At 48.2% G+C, this 17,534-nt stretch overlaps 1 protein-coding gene across 2 annotated transcripts in view; it reads right to left on the bottom strand.

The window, feature by feature from the left end:
• Positions 1-2,361: 2,361 nt before the first annotated feature.
• fbxl2 (F-box and leucine-rich repeat protein 2) overlaps positions 2,362-17,534 on the bottom strand; it is a 355,919-nt gene continuing 340,746 nt past the window's right edge. For both annotated transcript variants that reach the window (XM_072467253.1, XM_072467252.1), the window contains one exon: positions 2,362-4,187. In XM_072467253.1, coding sequence (XP_072323354.1) covers positions 4,080-4,187 — 108 coding nt within the window. In that variant the 3' untranslated portion in view covers positions 2,362-4,079. The remainder of the gene's footprint in view (positions 4,188-17,534) is intronic.

Below are 17,534 nucleotides of genomic sequence, written 5' to 3'. Positions count from 1 at the left end.
GTGGAGATGAAAAGCTTTGACAGTATGTTTCTTTTTTTCAGCAATAAATTAAGTAGTGGGTTCAAGGCTTCCAAAATTTCCCCAAGACTGGCTCTTATTTTTGTCAGTGAGGTCTAGGTTGCAATACAACTTGTAGCACTTCTTCCCCAGCAATGATAACAAATTTGTACACTTGTTTGTTCAGGTTTCTTGTTGAACTCGGGCAATTTCATAACATTGCCATTGAGACTGGAAGAATTTCCAATGTATTTCCAAATCTGCTCTCATCTCCATAGGAGACGATACTGGGATATTCAAAGCCATATTTACTCAGTGATCAATGTCCTGTAAAAAGTTGCAATTCAGTTTTAATTATTCTCTGCTGTTTCTTTTACAAATACTGGCTCTGTTACAGCTATCAAAATCCATCCAAGTTCAGCTATTACTCCTGTTCCCATTGATGGATGAAATGTTTCTGCTCTCAAGCCTTCAGGTATCAAGGATAACATCAGAGATTAATGACTAATGCTAGCCTATGGCAAGCCACATTGTACAAACACAGGTTCCACTGTTCTTTGATGCTGCTGCTTTCAACAGGATTCTAAAGATATCTTACTCTTTTCTGTACCTTCTGGCAGGCCATTTTAGGAGCCCTAGTTTATTTCATTTAGAGTTGTATTTCTAATGTCGTAAGAGGGTGAAGGAATTTCCCACATTACAATTGACAAGCAGAAAAGCTCCAGGAGTGAAAAAATTAGTCTCTATGTCCTTCTGGAAGTCCAAATTACAAACATCTTCAGCGAAGGGCGTGCTTACATTCCATGCTGTGCACATGGCTTTGTTGTAGATTCCCTCTACCATTCTCAAGGCATAGAAAAACTGATGCAGGCATTTGCTACAAAACCTTTAACTGGCACAGTGGTTAGCACTGCTGCCTTACAGCACCAGGAACCTGGGTTCAATTCCGACCTTGGGTGACTGTCTGTGTGGAGTTTGCATATTCTCTCCGTGTCTGCATGGGTTTCCTCCGGGTACTCTGGTTTCCACACAGTGCAAAGAGGTGAACTGGCTTGGTCATACTAAATTGCCCCTTAGTGTACAAAGGTTAGGTGGAGTTACGGGGATAGGGTGGGGAGTGGGCCACGGTAGGGTGCTCTTTTGGAGGGTTGGTTCATACTCAATGAGCTGAATGGCCTCCTTCTGCACCGTAGATATTCTATGATTTGCTTCATGGAATCGTCAGTTAAGATTTCTAAATTGAGACCCCCCAAAGTACATATATTCTATTTAACCATCACAAATATAAGAATGTCAAAATATCACAGAAAACAAAGGTAATTCATGGTTTACATTGAGAAAACATGCACTAATATGGTTAGGAAGAGAGGAGGCGTTGTACTGACTTGCATTGACTGCAGGCTGACAAATGTTCTGCTTCAGGGCGGCACGTTGGCACAGTGATTTGCACTGCTGCCTCACAGCACCTGGGAACTGGGTTCAATTCTGGCCTTGGATGACTGTCTGTGTGGAGTTTCCACATTCTCCCGTGTCTGTTGGGTTTTCTCCGGGTGCTCTGCATTCCTCCCACAGTCCAAAGATGTGCAACTTAGGTGGATAGGCCATGTTAAAACTGACCCATAGGTTAGGTGGGGCTACGGAGACAGGGCAGGGACGTACGCCTAGGTAGGGTGCTCTTTCCGCGTGTTGGTTCAGATTTGATTAGCCGAATGGCCTCCTTCTGCATTGTAGAGATTCTATGTTACATTAATTATTGAAATATGATTATTTTGGCCCATGATATTACCTCTTCTAAAGACAAATTACATATACAACAGTTTGTCCAAGAAAAAAAAAAAAAAAAAAAAATCACAGAAAACCCTGTAGCTAAAACAGAAGAAAAAATAAATCAGGCCATGCTTTGGACAGAAGACCTTTTATCAGGAGTTACTCAGCCTGCAATATTTAGCTATTTCTAACATTTGCTCTTATTTCAGTTTTACATTACTTTTATCTTTATCCTAGGTTTTTCAAGTAAGACTGATTTGTGTTGCTTTTTAGAGTAATGACTTAGAAATGTATAATTTCAAAAGAGGATCAATGTTCAAAACATCCTCTATTCTCAATTAAACGTAATGTTTAATAATTGAAAAGTCAGTTTAAATTTATTCTCACACTAAAAAATGGTGCAGAAACCATGAACATTAAAAAAAAACCTCATTACTTGAATCATGAATTGCAGTGTGGTATTTATTTATAGACTGAATAAAATTATGAAGCCGTCAGTTAAGAGGTAGATTATCTAAATTTTACTTCAAACATTTACTAATGTGTAGCAACCAAGGAAGTAAAGTACTCAACGATCAAAAAACACACACACTCTGCTTTTCATCTTACCATTTTACCAACAAACCCACAAAAAGATTAAAGTTCATAGGCACCTGCCATGCAAGTTGAGTATTGAGAACACATGCTTAACAGTGGCTCCTTTTCTCCATTTACCAATCGGAAATGCAACTGGATTCCCAGTTAACCATGTGGCTAGTGGTTAACTTATTGAACACTATTAATTTACCAAATTACCAAAAATAAATCCTGTAAATCTAAGTGCACAAAACATTTGATTGAACAATTTTGGTGTAGTTATCGAAATGAATGAAAACAGCAATCTAAAATGCATGGTAGTTAATGATACAGTAGAAGAAAGTTAAATTTATAGTTTTACATTATTACAGCTGGAATGTCACTTATACTGAATGTACACTTAGATTCAATAACCATATCAAACCTGTTTTTATCATGTTGTGATTGTCCATGTGGCAGTCACATCCATAATCTTTTTTTATAGAAAAGCTATAATTTAACGGCATTCTCAGATTAAACTATTGGCCCCCCAAGGTTACAGTAAATGTAAATTTGGATTCCATCAGGTTTGACAACTTGCTGAATTTCATTGCGGAGAAATGCTAGACAAAGAAACTGTAATTATTACTTTATTCCATTTTTAAAAATTACATTATAGTAATATGATTGTAAGATTTACAGTAAAGTTTTAAACACATTTCATGAGAATCCAGTTGTTTGTCAATTTCTAATGTTTACATTATTGATATTTTGGATAAAAACTTTGTCTTTTCGCCACAAGAATGTCTTTTAGGTAAATTTAGATGAAATAAATTCTAATCTGATTCTGTCAGGTCTCAATATGAATTTACTATTCCTGCTGTAGAAAGACTTGTAAAGTGCTGCTCTGCAAAAATGGACAGAAAACAGAAACATTCACTGACCACTGTGTATATACAGTCTTTTATTCGGAATCCCCAAATTACACTTTTACTGGGATATGCAGAGGAATTTTTAAAATTGGCTTTAATCCTAGAAACAATCATGCCTTATTCATATTCAGATCCAGTTAAATATTGCAAGCCACTTTAGATAAACAGATTACGTTTTCACAGAAAAGTACTACTGATTTGTATTCCGCTCAAACAAGATGTTCAACACATGTAGTTATCAAATCAGGTAACATGTACTGAAAATGTCTGCCCTATTGGAAAAAGTGCTGTCTCATTATTTTATGAACCTAACTGCTGCCAAACAAAGATCTTTCCTTTAATATCACAGCTACATGTATAGAAATAAAAGAATGATCCCAAACTTTACATCTTTCAATATTCTGATGCCTGGGGCCTGTTAACATTTGGCTTCATCAGATACATGCCTGACATATTACAATGCAATTGGTTAGTGAAGCAGTCTGCACCATTACTGAACAGTGAATTCATCTCAGTAAGGTCATCACTTTGAAGGTAATGGTGGGGAGGGCAGGGAGGACATGGGATTTGTATTGGACTTTAAATGGAAGCATTACCAATATGGGTGGGGCTTTATTCTATATCACAGACTCCAAACCTTCCCTTTAACTCTTGGTCCAAATTTAGACCTTTTTCCTTTAACCTTGCTATTTTCAGTAAGATTGATGTGGAGTTAAATCAGGTTGTGTAGTGATTTCTTCCAAGAGCTTTTTCCCAATTAGGAGTCTCAAGTTCACCAGTGTAAGAACAACTCACTTTCATAGTATTTCTTGAACTCAAAGCCTCATGTCAAAGGATAATGCAGCATCTGCATAGCCGCTGTCCACTGCCGCCCACTGAAGGTGGAGGGGTAACTGGGGCGAAGTAAGCATGAACTTTAATGTCTGGTAGATGGGCCTAGAAAGAGTGAAGAGAGCACAAAAGACATTTTCACGTTTCTATGAATAATACAAAAGCATAATACTGTAGATGCTGGACATCAGGGATCAAAACAGAAAATGCGACAAATACTTAGCAGGTCTGGTAGCACCTGTGAAGAGAGAAACAGAGTTAATGTTTCAGGCTGATGATTTTCCATATGAAAAATCAGGAACCAAATCAGGAACCTGAAAAATTAATTTTTCTCTCCATGAGTGCACATCAGATCTGCTGAGTATTTCCAACATTTTCTGTTTCGATTCCGTATTTCCATCAGTTTGTTCCTCCATTATTAAAATATAATTTTACAAGGCACCACCAGAAAGTCCAACCTTTGATTCACCTTTGCAATGTTAATCATAAAGAGAAGTAGGCCATATGGCCCATTGGGCCTGCTCAGCCAATCGGTAAAATCATGGATGAACCTATACATCATTTTCTGATTTTCTCAGTAACTTCATTGCATTGTTAATGCAAGCCTACTTATGACAATCATAAAGATTATTATTATATCAACTCCACTTACCTGCCCTATCCCCATAATGCTCATTTTCCTTAGTGCTCAAGAATCTATAAATCTCTGTCTTGAATGAACTCAATGACTGAACATGCAGAGAAAGAATTATAGAGACTCACATGTGAAGATATTTTTTATCTTGGTCTGAAACAGATTACATCTTATCTTGAGTTAGTGAACCCTAATTCTAGGCTCTTCAACTAGGGGAGCCATCAGATGTGACTCAATTGGTAGCACTCTCACCATTGAGTCATACATACATAAGTTAGGGGTTCAACTCCCACTTCAGAGACTTGAGCACAAAAGCTAAGCTGACACCCCAGTGAGAAATTGTGCACTGTTGAAGGTGCCATTTTGCGAATGAGACATTAAACCAAGGGTCAATCTACTTTTCAAGCTGGATGTAAAATATTGATGACACTACTTCACATTGGTGAGTGTGGGAGTTTGCTCTGTGCTGACAATTGTGCTTTGAACTGTTGTATTTCCTACATTTCAACAGTGACTATACTTCTAAAAGTACTGAATTGGCTGTTGGCAAGTGTTTTTGGAAATTTGGCGGACGTGAAAAGCAATCTGTTGTAGGAGTTCCAGGAGTTCGGACAGAAGCTCGATGTGCTCTGCCTTGGTGTCTGTCTGCGGTAATAAGTCGTCCACATACTGGACCAGACATTCGGGGCGAGAACATTTTGACAAACCATTTGCCAGCTGTCGGTGGAAAATGGAGGTGGAGTTGTGGAATCCTTGTGGAACGCATGTCCACGTGTACGGCTGACTTTTAAAAGTGAAGGCAAATTTGTATCGGCATGCTTTTGCCAATGGAATGGACCAGAATCCGTTACTGATGTCCAAAACCGTAAAAATCGTGAGTTGAGTCCCTGTTTGAGCATGGTCTCGGGACTTGTGGCTACCGTGGGGGTGACTTTGTTGAGTTCCCGGTAATCGATGGTCAGTCGCCATGATCCATCGGGCTTTCTCACTGGCCTAATTGGGGCAACATTAGTAGAGGCTTCTAAGTACGCCCTGCATTGGGGCAATATTAGTAGAGGCTTCTAAGTACGCCCTGCTCTAATAAGCTATCGATAACTTTTGAGATTTCTCCCTCTGCCTCTTGGGGAAATCCGTATTGCTTTTGGGGTCTAGGGTCAGGTCCTGTGATTTGAACGGAACCAGTCATCCGGCCACAGTCGTCTTTGTGGGTCGCGAATGCTGTCCTATGCTTCTGAAGAACTGCCCTAACCTGCTTGTCTGTGCTAATCATGGTCGAGTCAAAACAGAAATCGCCGACTGCGCTATCTTGTTTGCGTATTCACCTATTGTGAGCGTTGCGGGGGCTCTTGCGGATTTTGCCATTCTCCAAACACATTGGTTTACCGGATCAAATGAAAGGTGGTGGGAGTTCATAAAGTCAATTCCCAAAATGTGTTCTGCTGTGTGGGGTAGATCGACTAAAACTATGGGGTGCTTTGTCGTTATATTGCCAATCTGAATGGGTACAGGGGCTGTGGTGTGTCCCTGCTGTGAGTGGCCTGTGAAGCCGCTGAGGGTGATTGTGGCTGCAGTGGGACGAGCAGAGTAGATAAATCTCACTAAAACTACCAGGACACTTAGGCGCGCAGGCGGCAGAACTAGCAGCCGTTGCATATATTATAGATCACCCAGATTCCTTCCCCTGCCCAGCAGACATATACTCAGACAGCCTCTATGTCTGCAATAGCCTTACAGAATTCCTACCCTGTGGAAAGCAAGAGGATTTATTTCCACAGACTGAAAACCCCTCCCTTCAGCCCCATTGCTCCGCCACATTTTAGAGAAAGCACAGGACAGGACCTTTGGTATTGTTAAAGTTCGCAGTCATCACCGTTCCTCCCCCACTGGAAATGTAAAGGCCGACGCACTGGCAAAAGCAGGTTCAAGGCATGGATATTTTTGGACACCCCTCGAAAGCGCACCAGCGAATGCAAGTTCAGGTCTCGCAGACTAATATTGAGGATTTAGTGCAGGCCCAGAAGCAAGATAGCAATCTCAGGGAGATTTTAATGGACAATTTACAGCACCCTATGACAGGTTTAAAAATACACTAACCACACATGACGGTGTGGTGTTAAAAGACACCCTTTATGTGGTTCCTGAACAGGACAGGAATCAACTTATTTGTTTATTCCATGACAGTCATGGACATCAGGGAATTGATCCCACTACAGCCCACCTCAGGCAGCTCTGTTGGTGGCCAAGTTTAAAGGAAGATGTAACGCACTACATTGAGAATTGCCTCATCTGTGCCCAGAACAATCCGGACAGGTACGTGAAGAACGCTCAACTTAGCCACACCCGCCCTGTTAATGGCCCCTGGACTAACCTCCAGATCGATTTTATAGGACCATTGCCCCCTTGCAGGAATGGTTACAAGTACGTATTAGTCGTCATAGACACTTTTACGAAATGGGTAGAGGCATTCCCATCCAGAACGAACACGGTAAAGACCACCGCAAAGATCTTAACCCACCACATCTTTACGAGATGGGGACTCCCCCGCAGCATTGAATCCGACCAAGGTTCCCATTTTACGGGATGTGTCACGAAGAACTTCCTCACGATATTTGGCATTACCCAAAAATTCCACATCGCATACCACCCCCAGTCAAGTGGTATCGTGGAGCGCATGAATCGGACCCTAAAAGCAACCTTTAGAAAAATGGTCCAACAAAATAACACCACTTGGGATTCAGTCCTCCCTTTTGCACTGATGTTTTTGAGATATACTATTTCAACATCCACAGGTTACACCCCACACACTCTCATGACCGGACGCCCCATGAAAGGCACAGAATTTTTATTAGGACTTGACTTGACCAGCCCCGAAGTGACGGCCCTCACACACGAGAACGCAGTCAAACAGTTAGTTGAAAATGTGAAAACGGCTCAGCTAGCAGCCGCAGTAAGATTAGGCACAAGAAAGAAACAGAGCAAGGCCTGTTTCAACAAGACCGTGCATGCGACTGAGTTTGAGGTAGGACAGCAGGTCATGCTCTCAATTTATAACCCCAGCACATTCCTGTCACCTAAATATTCGGGTCCGTACTCCATTGCGGACAAAGTAAGCCCCTCCGTCTATAAAATTAAGTACCCCAACGAAAGACTGCGTGGTTCCATATTAACCAGCTTAAGGCATATGGCCCACAGTCCAACCACGCACATCACGTCATGCACGACGCAGCAGACACGCCCCGCCCACAGCAACGTATCCCTACCCTCCCCCAATACATCCACCCTACCCACGAACTCGCCCTCGACTCCACCCCCGAACTCTAGACTCCGCCCCGGAACGCCCACAGACAGCAGCAGCAGCGACAGCGACTGTGACTCAGACAATAGCCACAGCATGCCTCCCTACTATCCCCATGCAACAGGACCCACACCCAGTGATTCTGAACACAATTCGAGTGAACCCTTCCTGATCACATTCCTCAACAAACCCCACCAAAGACCACCGCGCTACGATTACGACCCCGACTCCGTCCCCACAGAATTAGATACAACTTTTTGGCACCGCGACAATTCATACAGGCTCGTCCGAAGACGACGAGGGACCCCAAATCGCATCATGCAGCCCTTATACATTCGAGAGTATGGCATCCGGGAGAAGATGACGACTTTGAGTCTGACTCCCAAAGCGAGAACCCCTTTGCGACCCTGTTCGCAACTGATAACTGAGGTGTCCAGATGATGTTTTAAAAGGAACCACTTGGGAGAAACAGTGTTCTTTCTGATGGAACCTGCAGCATGTTTAATGTTGTTTGTTAGTGTTATTGTTAAATGTTGTTTGTGCACTCGGAAGTTCCACGGCCCCACGCCATATTTGTCGGCCGAAAACTGTGAAAACTTGCCAGCACGCTTATCGGCAGAAACCGCTGAGAGCTTGCCAGACCCTCGTTCATAACTGCTCTTCTGATTCGAAGGAAGAACCAATACGGCAACCCCCCACGATGACTACATTTCTTCCCCGTTCTTCCCAGTTGCTCAGGCAGTGGAGAAACGGCATTAGTCTCCACCCTGCCTGAGGACACCCCTCTGGTCAGCTACGCTCAGGTAGAGCACACACGGCATCGGTCACCGTCCTACCCGGGGATTCCATCCAATTCTTACCCGTCGTGGAGGAGGAGGGGTAAGAGGAAGGGGGAGGGGTAAGAGGAGGGGGAGGGGTAAGAGGAGGGGAGGGGTAAGGGGAGGGGTAAGCGGAGGGGGAGGGGTAAGAGGAGGGGGAGGGGTAAGAGGAGGGGCTAGGGGTAAGAGGAGGGCAAGGGGTAAGAGGAAGGGGGAGGGGTAAGAGGAGGGGAGGGCTAAGAGGAGGGGGAGGGGGTAACAGGAGGGGGAGGGGTAAGAGGAGGGGGAGGGGTGAGGGGGAGGGGTAAGAGGAGGGGGTAGATGGGCTTTAGAGTGGTTTCACAGGTCGGCGCAACATCAAGGGCCGAAGGGCCTGTACTGCGCTGTTATGTTCTATGTTCTATATGCACCTCATTTCGGCACTCTTGGTTCAAAAAGTTGTGTTTTGTTTTCCGGCAACTGTTAGGTTGTCATCCCTATGCTATTTACATCCTCAAACATTTGGATGGTAAATCGCTCAGCCTGCGAGACGGCTCGCACTGTTTCAGTATTTTTAAGTTTGTCTTGTCCTGAATATTCAGTTTTTGAAAAAAAGAGGGAGTCACACATGGCGACAAATTGTAAAGGGGAATTGGCACTAAAGGACAGACATACTAACAGACGAGATATTAACCAAGATAGTAACAAAAACTATGCTTGATCCCACAGAACTCCAGAAGCCCCAAGGAAAGAAAAGAAGAGAAGAGAAAGAAGAAGAACAATGAGGACATCCTCCGTGTTGATCACCACCATTATGTGTATTCGGTTGCACGCGAACCCCCTGACCCCAACCCTCCCGGCTGCTAATGATTCACTTCCCCATAGCACCCAGAGCCCAGTAACAGGCAACACCACACCATCATGGTGTGATAAGCTCATAACATGGTACTCCCTTTCCTACGTAGTCGAATCCCTATTAGTGTTGGCGATACTCTGCAGCATCGTGCAGACTATCCGCAAGAGGAAATGGCGAAGGAGAGCCTACCGCGCTAGCACCCCGGGATACAGAATGAGATCCCCTATTTTCGGTTTTCACCAGGCCCCCGAACCCCTTGATCTACAATAAAGACCATTTGTGTTGCATCTTTTGTAAATAAAGAAATGGAAATATTGTACACCCCTGTGCTTGACCGCCAAGCCAGAGGAAAAATGTGAATGCTGCTATTATTTTGTATTGTTTAGGAAGTTAATATGACTGAATGTTTGAGTGAGTGTAGTTTATGAGAGATAGTTAGAGGTACCGTTTTTTTAAAGTTGTAATGCATGTCCCTGTTTTGACATAGCGCCACTTAGAATGTTAGTTTAAAAAAAAAATTTCATTGCATAGTTACGGTCAGTGTAGAGGCCACGGAAGAGTGCTCGCTGGGTCAGGAAGAGAAGACAACGCAGTTATGGAGGGAGTGTAGCCACCTGGGTTGGCCACTTACCGACTTAAAAAGGACAACCGCAAAGACTAAAGGGAAATTCAGCCAACACAGGCAAAAACGAGCAAGTGCTGAAATCCTGTGTATTGGAACTTGCAAAAACCAGACAGCACTGAAACCAGCAGCCATCTGCATAGTAATGAGCGATTCCCAGGCACAATTGATACACTTCAGGTGAATAAGGCCAAGCCAGACTCCTCGGCGCCAGCAGGAGCGAAGACAAAGGAAGGTCAACGGACATTTAGGGACCGCCCAGCGATCAGGGAACAACTCCAGTATTGGAGAAATCGATCCAAGCGATCGGAACGCAGTCCAATCATTTGGAACCAGGTACGGGGTCTGCCCGAAGCCCCTGGGGACTATAAAGTAAAGACCCCAAGTTCAAATCGGTCTTCTTGGCAGGGTCACTCAACAACGTGAATCAACCCGAGAGTGAATTGCCCAAGCGGCCACATCAACCAAGCAAGTCTCCAGTCAATGCTCGCTACGAGATAGGCGCTCCTAGCTACCAGTCCATACCAGCTTTTGAATCCTGCAGACTCAGGACCTGAACGAAAGGCCATTTGTTCCCCTGACCTGGTGGACCAATTCTGACCGAAGCTACGTATAAGCCTTTTAGTGATAGAAATAGCCTAGAAAGTAGAGTTATATGCATAAGTAGTGACTTACTGTATATAATAAATGTGTTTTGGTTTGAATCTTACTATTTGGTGTGTTAAGTTATTGATCAGTACTTGAACTTGAACCTCGTGGTGGTATCATAAAGATACCTGGCGACTCTAGAGCAAAGGTTAAACAAACAGAGCAAATTACAAATTAAGAGCCAACCAAAAGTTAGCAACATGTGTCTATGTATTTCCCAGGTTTGTTTGTGTACCTTAACCTGAAGATACTTCTTAACCTGAAGATACTTTTCGGTTGCATTTATTTACTCTTTTGAACGCTCCCTCACCACTCACTCCAGTCAACACACAAGCATGGCAACGCGCCGACCTGCTCCTTTTGGGATACCGACCCGCCACCAAGCTGCACGGGTAAGTTGCCACCTCTCTCCTAGCGTCAATTCCGCCTGCCACCTCTCAGATTTCAACCCCCCACAACCCCCACCGCCCTGACAATTCACTAGTTGACACCTCGCACCCTCCCCACATCCGATCTTTGTGCTTGTTCCTCAGCAACCCCTGGCATCCGCTAGCATAACCCCATCATGTCCAGTTGTGGTGACCACATAGGCCACCTGTTATTGACCACCCGGATCCATCAAGCGCGAGGCTCACAAAGCCCTCTCTTTGCCCCCGCAGAGAAGCTAGCCCATAAAAAGTGGGAAAGGGCCAAGATGCAAGATGTGGGGGGGGGGGGGGGGGGGGGGGGGGGAGAGGAGGAGGAGGAGTACCAGGGATCCAAGTCCTCACCCGTGAGGAACGGGCCCTGGAGATCACGGGGTTGACCGAGGAGAGAGCAGTCACTGACAGCGAGGTTGATAATCCATTGCCTCTTCACCCAGATGACCTGTCTCAAGTGAGTTGTCCATGTCAGATTAAATGATCCCCCCCCCCAGCCATCCAAGCCACTTTGGAGGAGAGCTCTGAGGAGACCACCATCCAGGCGTCACAGCTATCACCCCAATTTCCACCGGCCCTTGCCGCTGCCCGATTCCATCCTTCAACTTCTCTGGGCACGGCCTCTTAATCCCCTCCTAGTCCGGCTCCTTCTCCTCTTCTTCAGACGAGGTTGCATGTCCCTCCTTCTCCAGCATGCTGCCCTGCTGCTGTGTCAGGTTGTGGAGGGCACAGCAGACTACCACAAAGTGGGAGACCCTCTCGGGGGTATACTGCAGTGCACCACCAGGGCGGTCCAGGCATTGGAGCCACATTTTGAACAGTCCGATGCACCACTCAATAACAGCATGGGTGGCAACATGGGCCTCGTTATATCAGGCCTCAGCCTCGATCTCCAGCCTCCGCACTGGCATCATCAGCCTCGGCCCCATCGTCTACCCTTTATCCCCAAGAGCCAACCCGTCATCCTGGGGTGACCCTCGTAGACGCCGGGGATCTCTGCGTGTCCCAGGATGCATCTGTCATTCACGCTCCCTAGGAAGCGTGCACACGCGTACATGATCCAGAGGAGGTGGTTGCACAAGTGTTGAACATTCAGGCACTGAAACCCCTTCCTGTTAATGAAGGGCACACCCTGATCCCCTGGTGCGCGCAAAGCGACATGAGTGCCATCAATTACCCTCTCGACTTCGGGCATCCCGGCAAAGGTGGAGAATCCTGCACCCGGGCACCTTGGTGGGATTTGTCCAGCTCAAAGTTAATATCGTCTGCTGCCTGGGCTTACAGGGCATCCGTGACCACCCCTGTTGGGCTGTAGCTTGTGATATGCCGCACAAGTCCCCGCTTGAGCCCTGGAATGAAGCAGTTGCATAAACGTTCAGGCTGCAGTGACCTTTACGGGAGAGAGCGTCCTCATTCTCCTCGGGGTGCCAGGTCTGCAAGTACGTGGTACAGGTGCCACACTGTCTCTCTCTGTTGAGACGGAGTCTCCTGCGGCACATGCTGTCCGTCATCTCCTCGAAAGACCATCGACGCTTGTACACCTTGGGCTGTCGCTGGCGTCCCTCCATGGGTTCCTCCTTGGTCTGATGGGCAGCCGTGTCGTCAGGGTATGCGGCGGCCCCCTGCACATAGAGTGCCACCCCCAGTCTGCGCCGCTGCTGCTGCCTCCTTCTCCGGTGTCTGGCCGCCTGGGCTTCCACCAGCACCGCAAGGGCAGTCTTTGCAGGATCGACATAATAAGCCATATTGTTATATATGTAAGGAATTGGAGGAGAGCGACCGACAATAGTTAGGGCCTTTATTCCAGGAACCGCAAATCCCCACCCTTACGTGTCCCGCCTTCTCTCAGAATGCCATCTATCGAGCCAGTTGGCTGGAGAACCTTGCTCTGCACACTCGCCGGCCCCAGCAGGAGCCCCTAGACCCCGGACCGCTGTTGGGAACATTAGGGAGACTGTGCTCAGGTGCCCTCCCCTGATCCACACACTCACCCTTAGATTGGCTTATGAGGAGATACGGAGTAGACTGGGATTATACTCATTGGAATTTAGAAAACTGAGGGGGGGGGGGGGGGGGTAGAGAGAGAGGTCTGATAGAAACATACACAATTATGAAGGGAACAGTTAAGATAGAAACAGAGAGTTCTTTCCACTGGTGGGTGAAACTAGAACTAGAGGCATAGCCTCAAAATAAGGAGCAGATTTAGGACTGAGTTGAGGAGGAACCTCTTCACCCAAAGGGTTGTGAACCTGTGGAATGCCTGCCCAGTGAAACAGTTGAGACTGCCTCGTTGAATGTTTTTAAGGTAAAGATAGATAGATTTTTGTACAGTAAAGGAATTAAGGGTTATGGTGAGTAGACGGGTAAGTGGAGCTGAGTCCATAAAAAATACATGATCGTATTGAATGGTGGAGCAGGTTCGAGGAGCCACATGGCCTACTCCTTATGATCTTATGAAACTTAAACTCAAACCAAAATGTGATCAAAAAGGTTAATAAAGCACCCCAACCCCTGCAGTGCCCACCTGGCATGGGAGGCTGTAATGGTGCCAGTGGACACGCATGGCATCAATCCAAGCCGCAGAAGAGGGGCAGACAGTTGGGCTGGATAACTCTCTCGATTGCCCGCTGCCTGGTCTGTTAATGGCAAGTTTCGCTAAGCTCAGGAGCAGGATCACGAGGAGATCCTCCTCTTTCCCTGCCCCTCTCCCCACCGGGTGCTTGTAGATGAGGAGCATGGGACTGAAGTCCAAACAAAACTTTAATAAAAGGTTTGATAAGAAACTAAAAAGGATTCCACAAGGAAGCACAAACGGCAGGCATCTGGGGAACGCGTGAACCAGGGCCAATGAAGGTTGCGTGCAACACCATCCACCCTAGGTCCCCAAGGTTGAAGGGGAGGACTCCTCCTTAGAGGGACCTCCAGTGCGGACCTCTGCTGCCAGATGGCAACAAGGCACACCAAAGCGTATCCAGCCAACGGGCGAGGGTAAGGAGGTGAAAGATGTGCAGCAGCAGCCCATACAGGAAACCCCTCTGTGCAGTGCAGATTGGCACGGAGAGCATTTCCACGAGATGGCTAGGGTTGAGAGGTTCCAACTCTCAAGGGAAGGTTTGGGGCTTGGGATCAATGTGGAATTCCATTCGAGCAGGGGTCCCCTTAGACAGGAGTCCACCGCACACCTGTGCGTCCTCGAGACTGCGAGTGCTGTTGAGTCAGAGTACAGCCGTTTTGAGGTCACAGATGGCATTGGCTGCGAGCTGGATATCCACTGGCGTTCTATGTGCCAATTCGTGGGGTGTCATCCAGCACACTCCTCCGCCACCCAGAATGTCCCCCGACCCTGGATCTGGGACCTCACGTACGCACCATGGGATCCGACAAGTTGCAGGTCCCGCAGTGCAGGTCTCTGTACACCAGCCGCAGGGCCACGTCCTCACCGGGCTGACTGAGGCGACTCCAGGTTGAACACCTCTTTCTTCAACTAGTCGACCCTGGATTTCCACCTCTTTATCGACCCCCTCGCATACGTCTGACAGAAGGTACACACATGAGTATTGCCAATGTCCTATTATAGCCTCAAGGAGGGGAAGCCTTTCTGCTTCCTTCTCCAGCAAGCCCAGAAGGGACAAAACGAGCCCAGGAACCGTTAGTTCTCCAGCTGCAGGTTGTTAAAATACCAGTATGCGAACCATGTCTGAGCACGAGATGGAGTGGGCCCTGTTCGCACCAGTCGGTGGTCCAAGCAAGGAACCTGTTGCACAGAAGCCATTGGAATGTGGGGGAGGGTCCTTGAAATGTAAAGATGGCTGATTCTGGACGCTCCAACTCTAGGCCTCACAAAGGTGAAAACGCTGGAGTCAGGTCGGAGAGTTCGCCAGACGTCCACCAACTCGAGGACCCCGACCAGGTTCCTCAACTTCACCATCGCCGGGGTGCAACACTGGGCATCACCGATGCACTTGCCCGCGTCAATGGTGCCAAGAAGAGTGGACAGTTGCTCAAAGAAAGTCGTTTGCTATGGGCCCGGAAGGGGAGTGTAAACATTCACAAAGTAAAACACCACTGCCCCACTGCGGACCTTCAGCTGCAGGAATCGACCTGGCACTGGCTAATTGACCCCCTAAGATCTCGGGCTGAAAATATGGGGCCAATAAAATAGTCAGCCTGCCTAAACGCGAGGCCAGGTGACTCATGTAGACCCCCACTCGCCAGTTCATCAGCCACGTGGCTTTCTTCCCCAGGAGCGATGTGGGTTTCTTTCACAAAGCACCCTGCACACTTTCCGTCCCGGAGGACCGAGAAGCTCCGGAACCTGAGGAGTGCATCTCTGCTGTTGTTGATGTTAAGGCTGGCTAGAAATGGTCAGAAATATAGTTTCTTTCACCTTTAGTGCTCCGAAGGAGCATGTCCCCATCACTCCTTCAGGAGCCCGGCAAGGGAGCCATTAAGGCAGCGGCACTCGTTCCGGTTTGTTTTTAGTGTCCTTTGGCATAACAGGCACGTGGAGACGAACGGACAGCACAGAGTACGACCAACGGTCGAGGACCAGTTGCCTTTGGTTTCGGCGACCATGGCTTGTTGGAAGAAAATCCCGGAGTTCCTAAGGGGAGAATGAGGGCCAACTCGGTGTGGGGCATGAGGGTGCTCACTGCCTTACTGCAGATGGACTCCAACTTGTTCCCTATACCCACCACCGAGCAGCTGTCCTCCTACAGGCAATCGCCATCAAGGTCCATGTCCTCCGCCACATTAAGTGTGGCAGGTGACACGGACCCACCAATTAGCTCAGACCCCCACTCTGCCCCAGACACCAGGGGCGCGATTCTCCACTCCCACGCCGGTTGGGAGAATCGCCTGGGCCGCCAAAATTTCCGGGGACGCCGGTCCGATGCCCTCCCGCGATTCTCCCAAGCGGCGGGAACAGGCCGGTCGAGTTTCGCGGGCCGCAGGCCGGAGAATCGCCGGAGATACCCAAAATGGCGATTCTCCGGCACCCCCGCGATTCTGAGGCCCGGATGGGCCGAGCGGCCAGGCCAAAGCGGCGGGTTCCCCCCAGCGCCGTCCACACCTGGTCGCTACAGTCATGGGCGGTGCGTGAACGCTGGGGGGGCAGCCTGTGGGGGGGGCGAGGGGGGAACCTGCACCAGGGGGTACCTTGAATGTGGGGTGGCCCGCGATCGGTGCCCACCGATCGTCGGGCCGTCCTCTCTGAAGGAGGACCTCCTTCCTTCCGCGGCCCCGCAAGATCCGTCCCCCATCTTCTTGCGGGGCGGATTTGGACAGGACGGGAACCACGCATGCGCGGATGACGTCCGTTATGCGGCGCCGGCCGCGTCATCTATTCGGCGCCGCTTTTACGCGGGCGACAAGGCCTGGCGCGGGTAGATGACGCGGCCCCGATACTGGCCCATTGTCAGGGCCTGAATCGGTCGGGACCGGGGCCGTTCCGCGCCGTCGTGAACCTCGACGACGTTCACGACGGCGCGGCCACTTCGGCGTGGGGGTGGAGAATCGCGCCCCAGGTCACTGAAAATCTCCGGAACAGGGAAATGGAGGTGCTCAGTGCCAAAGATTAGGACGGAGGGGCCAATGGCTCAATCACCAGGGCAAAGAGCAACGGGGACAGCGGGTACCACCACCAGCACCGGCCAGTGACCCAGGGGCCAGGGTGCTACCGCAGCCCTCCAAGATGCAAAACTGCCCAGGGTGGAACGAGACCACGGGGTCCCTTCCATACCTGGCTCCGAGACGTCCTGCTCGGGGGCTACGACAGCTCGGGGGTCTTTTCGGCAAGTTTCATTTTGGTTCTTTACTTCCAGGGGCAGGGTGTAATGTCAAGGGGTATGAGCAGGGGTGCCACTCTCCCTCTAATGAGGCTGGTGGTGGTGTTTTTCTCCACCACACCCCTCCCAGTCCAAAGAATGGCACCTGTTTGGGAGGGGGGGGGGGGGGGGGAGTGGATCATGTTCAGGCATAACCCCTGGAACCCTGGGTTGGTTTGGGAGGAGGGGGTGCTTCCATGTCCATGGGGGTCATGTCCGTGGAATGGGGCCCCATCCCAGTGGGAGGAGGTGGATCCTTTTTAAGATTTTTCAGAGCGTGGCGCCCTTGCTCTCGGCCAGCATAGCATCATGGACCCGCCTCCTGGATATTCTTTGACTATCTGTAAAAATATGGC

Source organism: Scyliorhinus torazame, chromosome 11, assembly GCF_047496885.1.
Source record: "Scyliorhinus torazame isolate Kashiwa2021f chromosome 11, sScyTor2.1, whole genome shotgun sequence".
NCBI classification, from domain to species: Eukaryota; Metazoa; Chordata; class Chondrichthyes; order Carcharhiniformes; family Scyliorhinidae; genus Scyliorhinus; species Scyliorhinus torazame.
The sequence above is the reverse complement of the archived record's forward strand: the minus strand, read 5'-3'. Positions and strand labels throughout refer to the sequence as shown.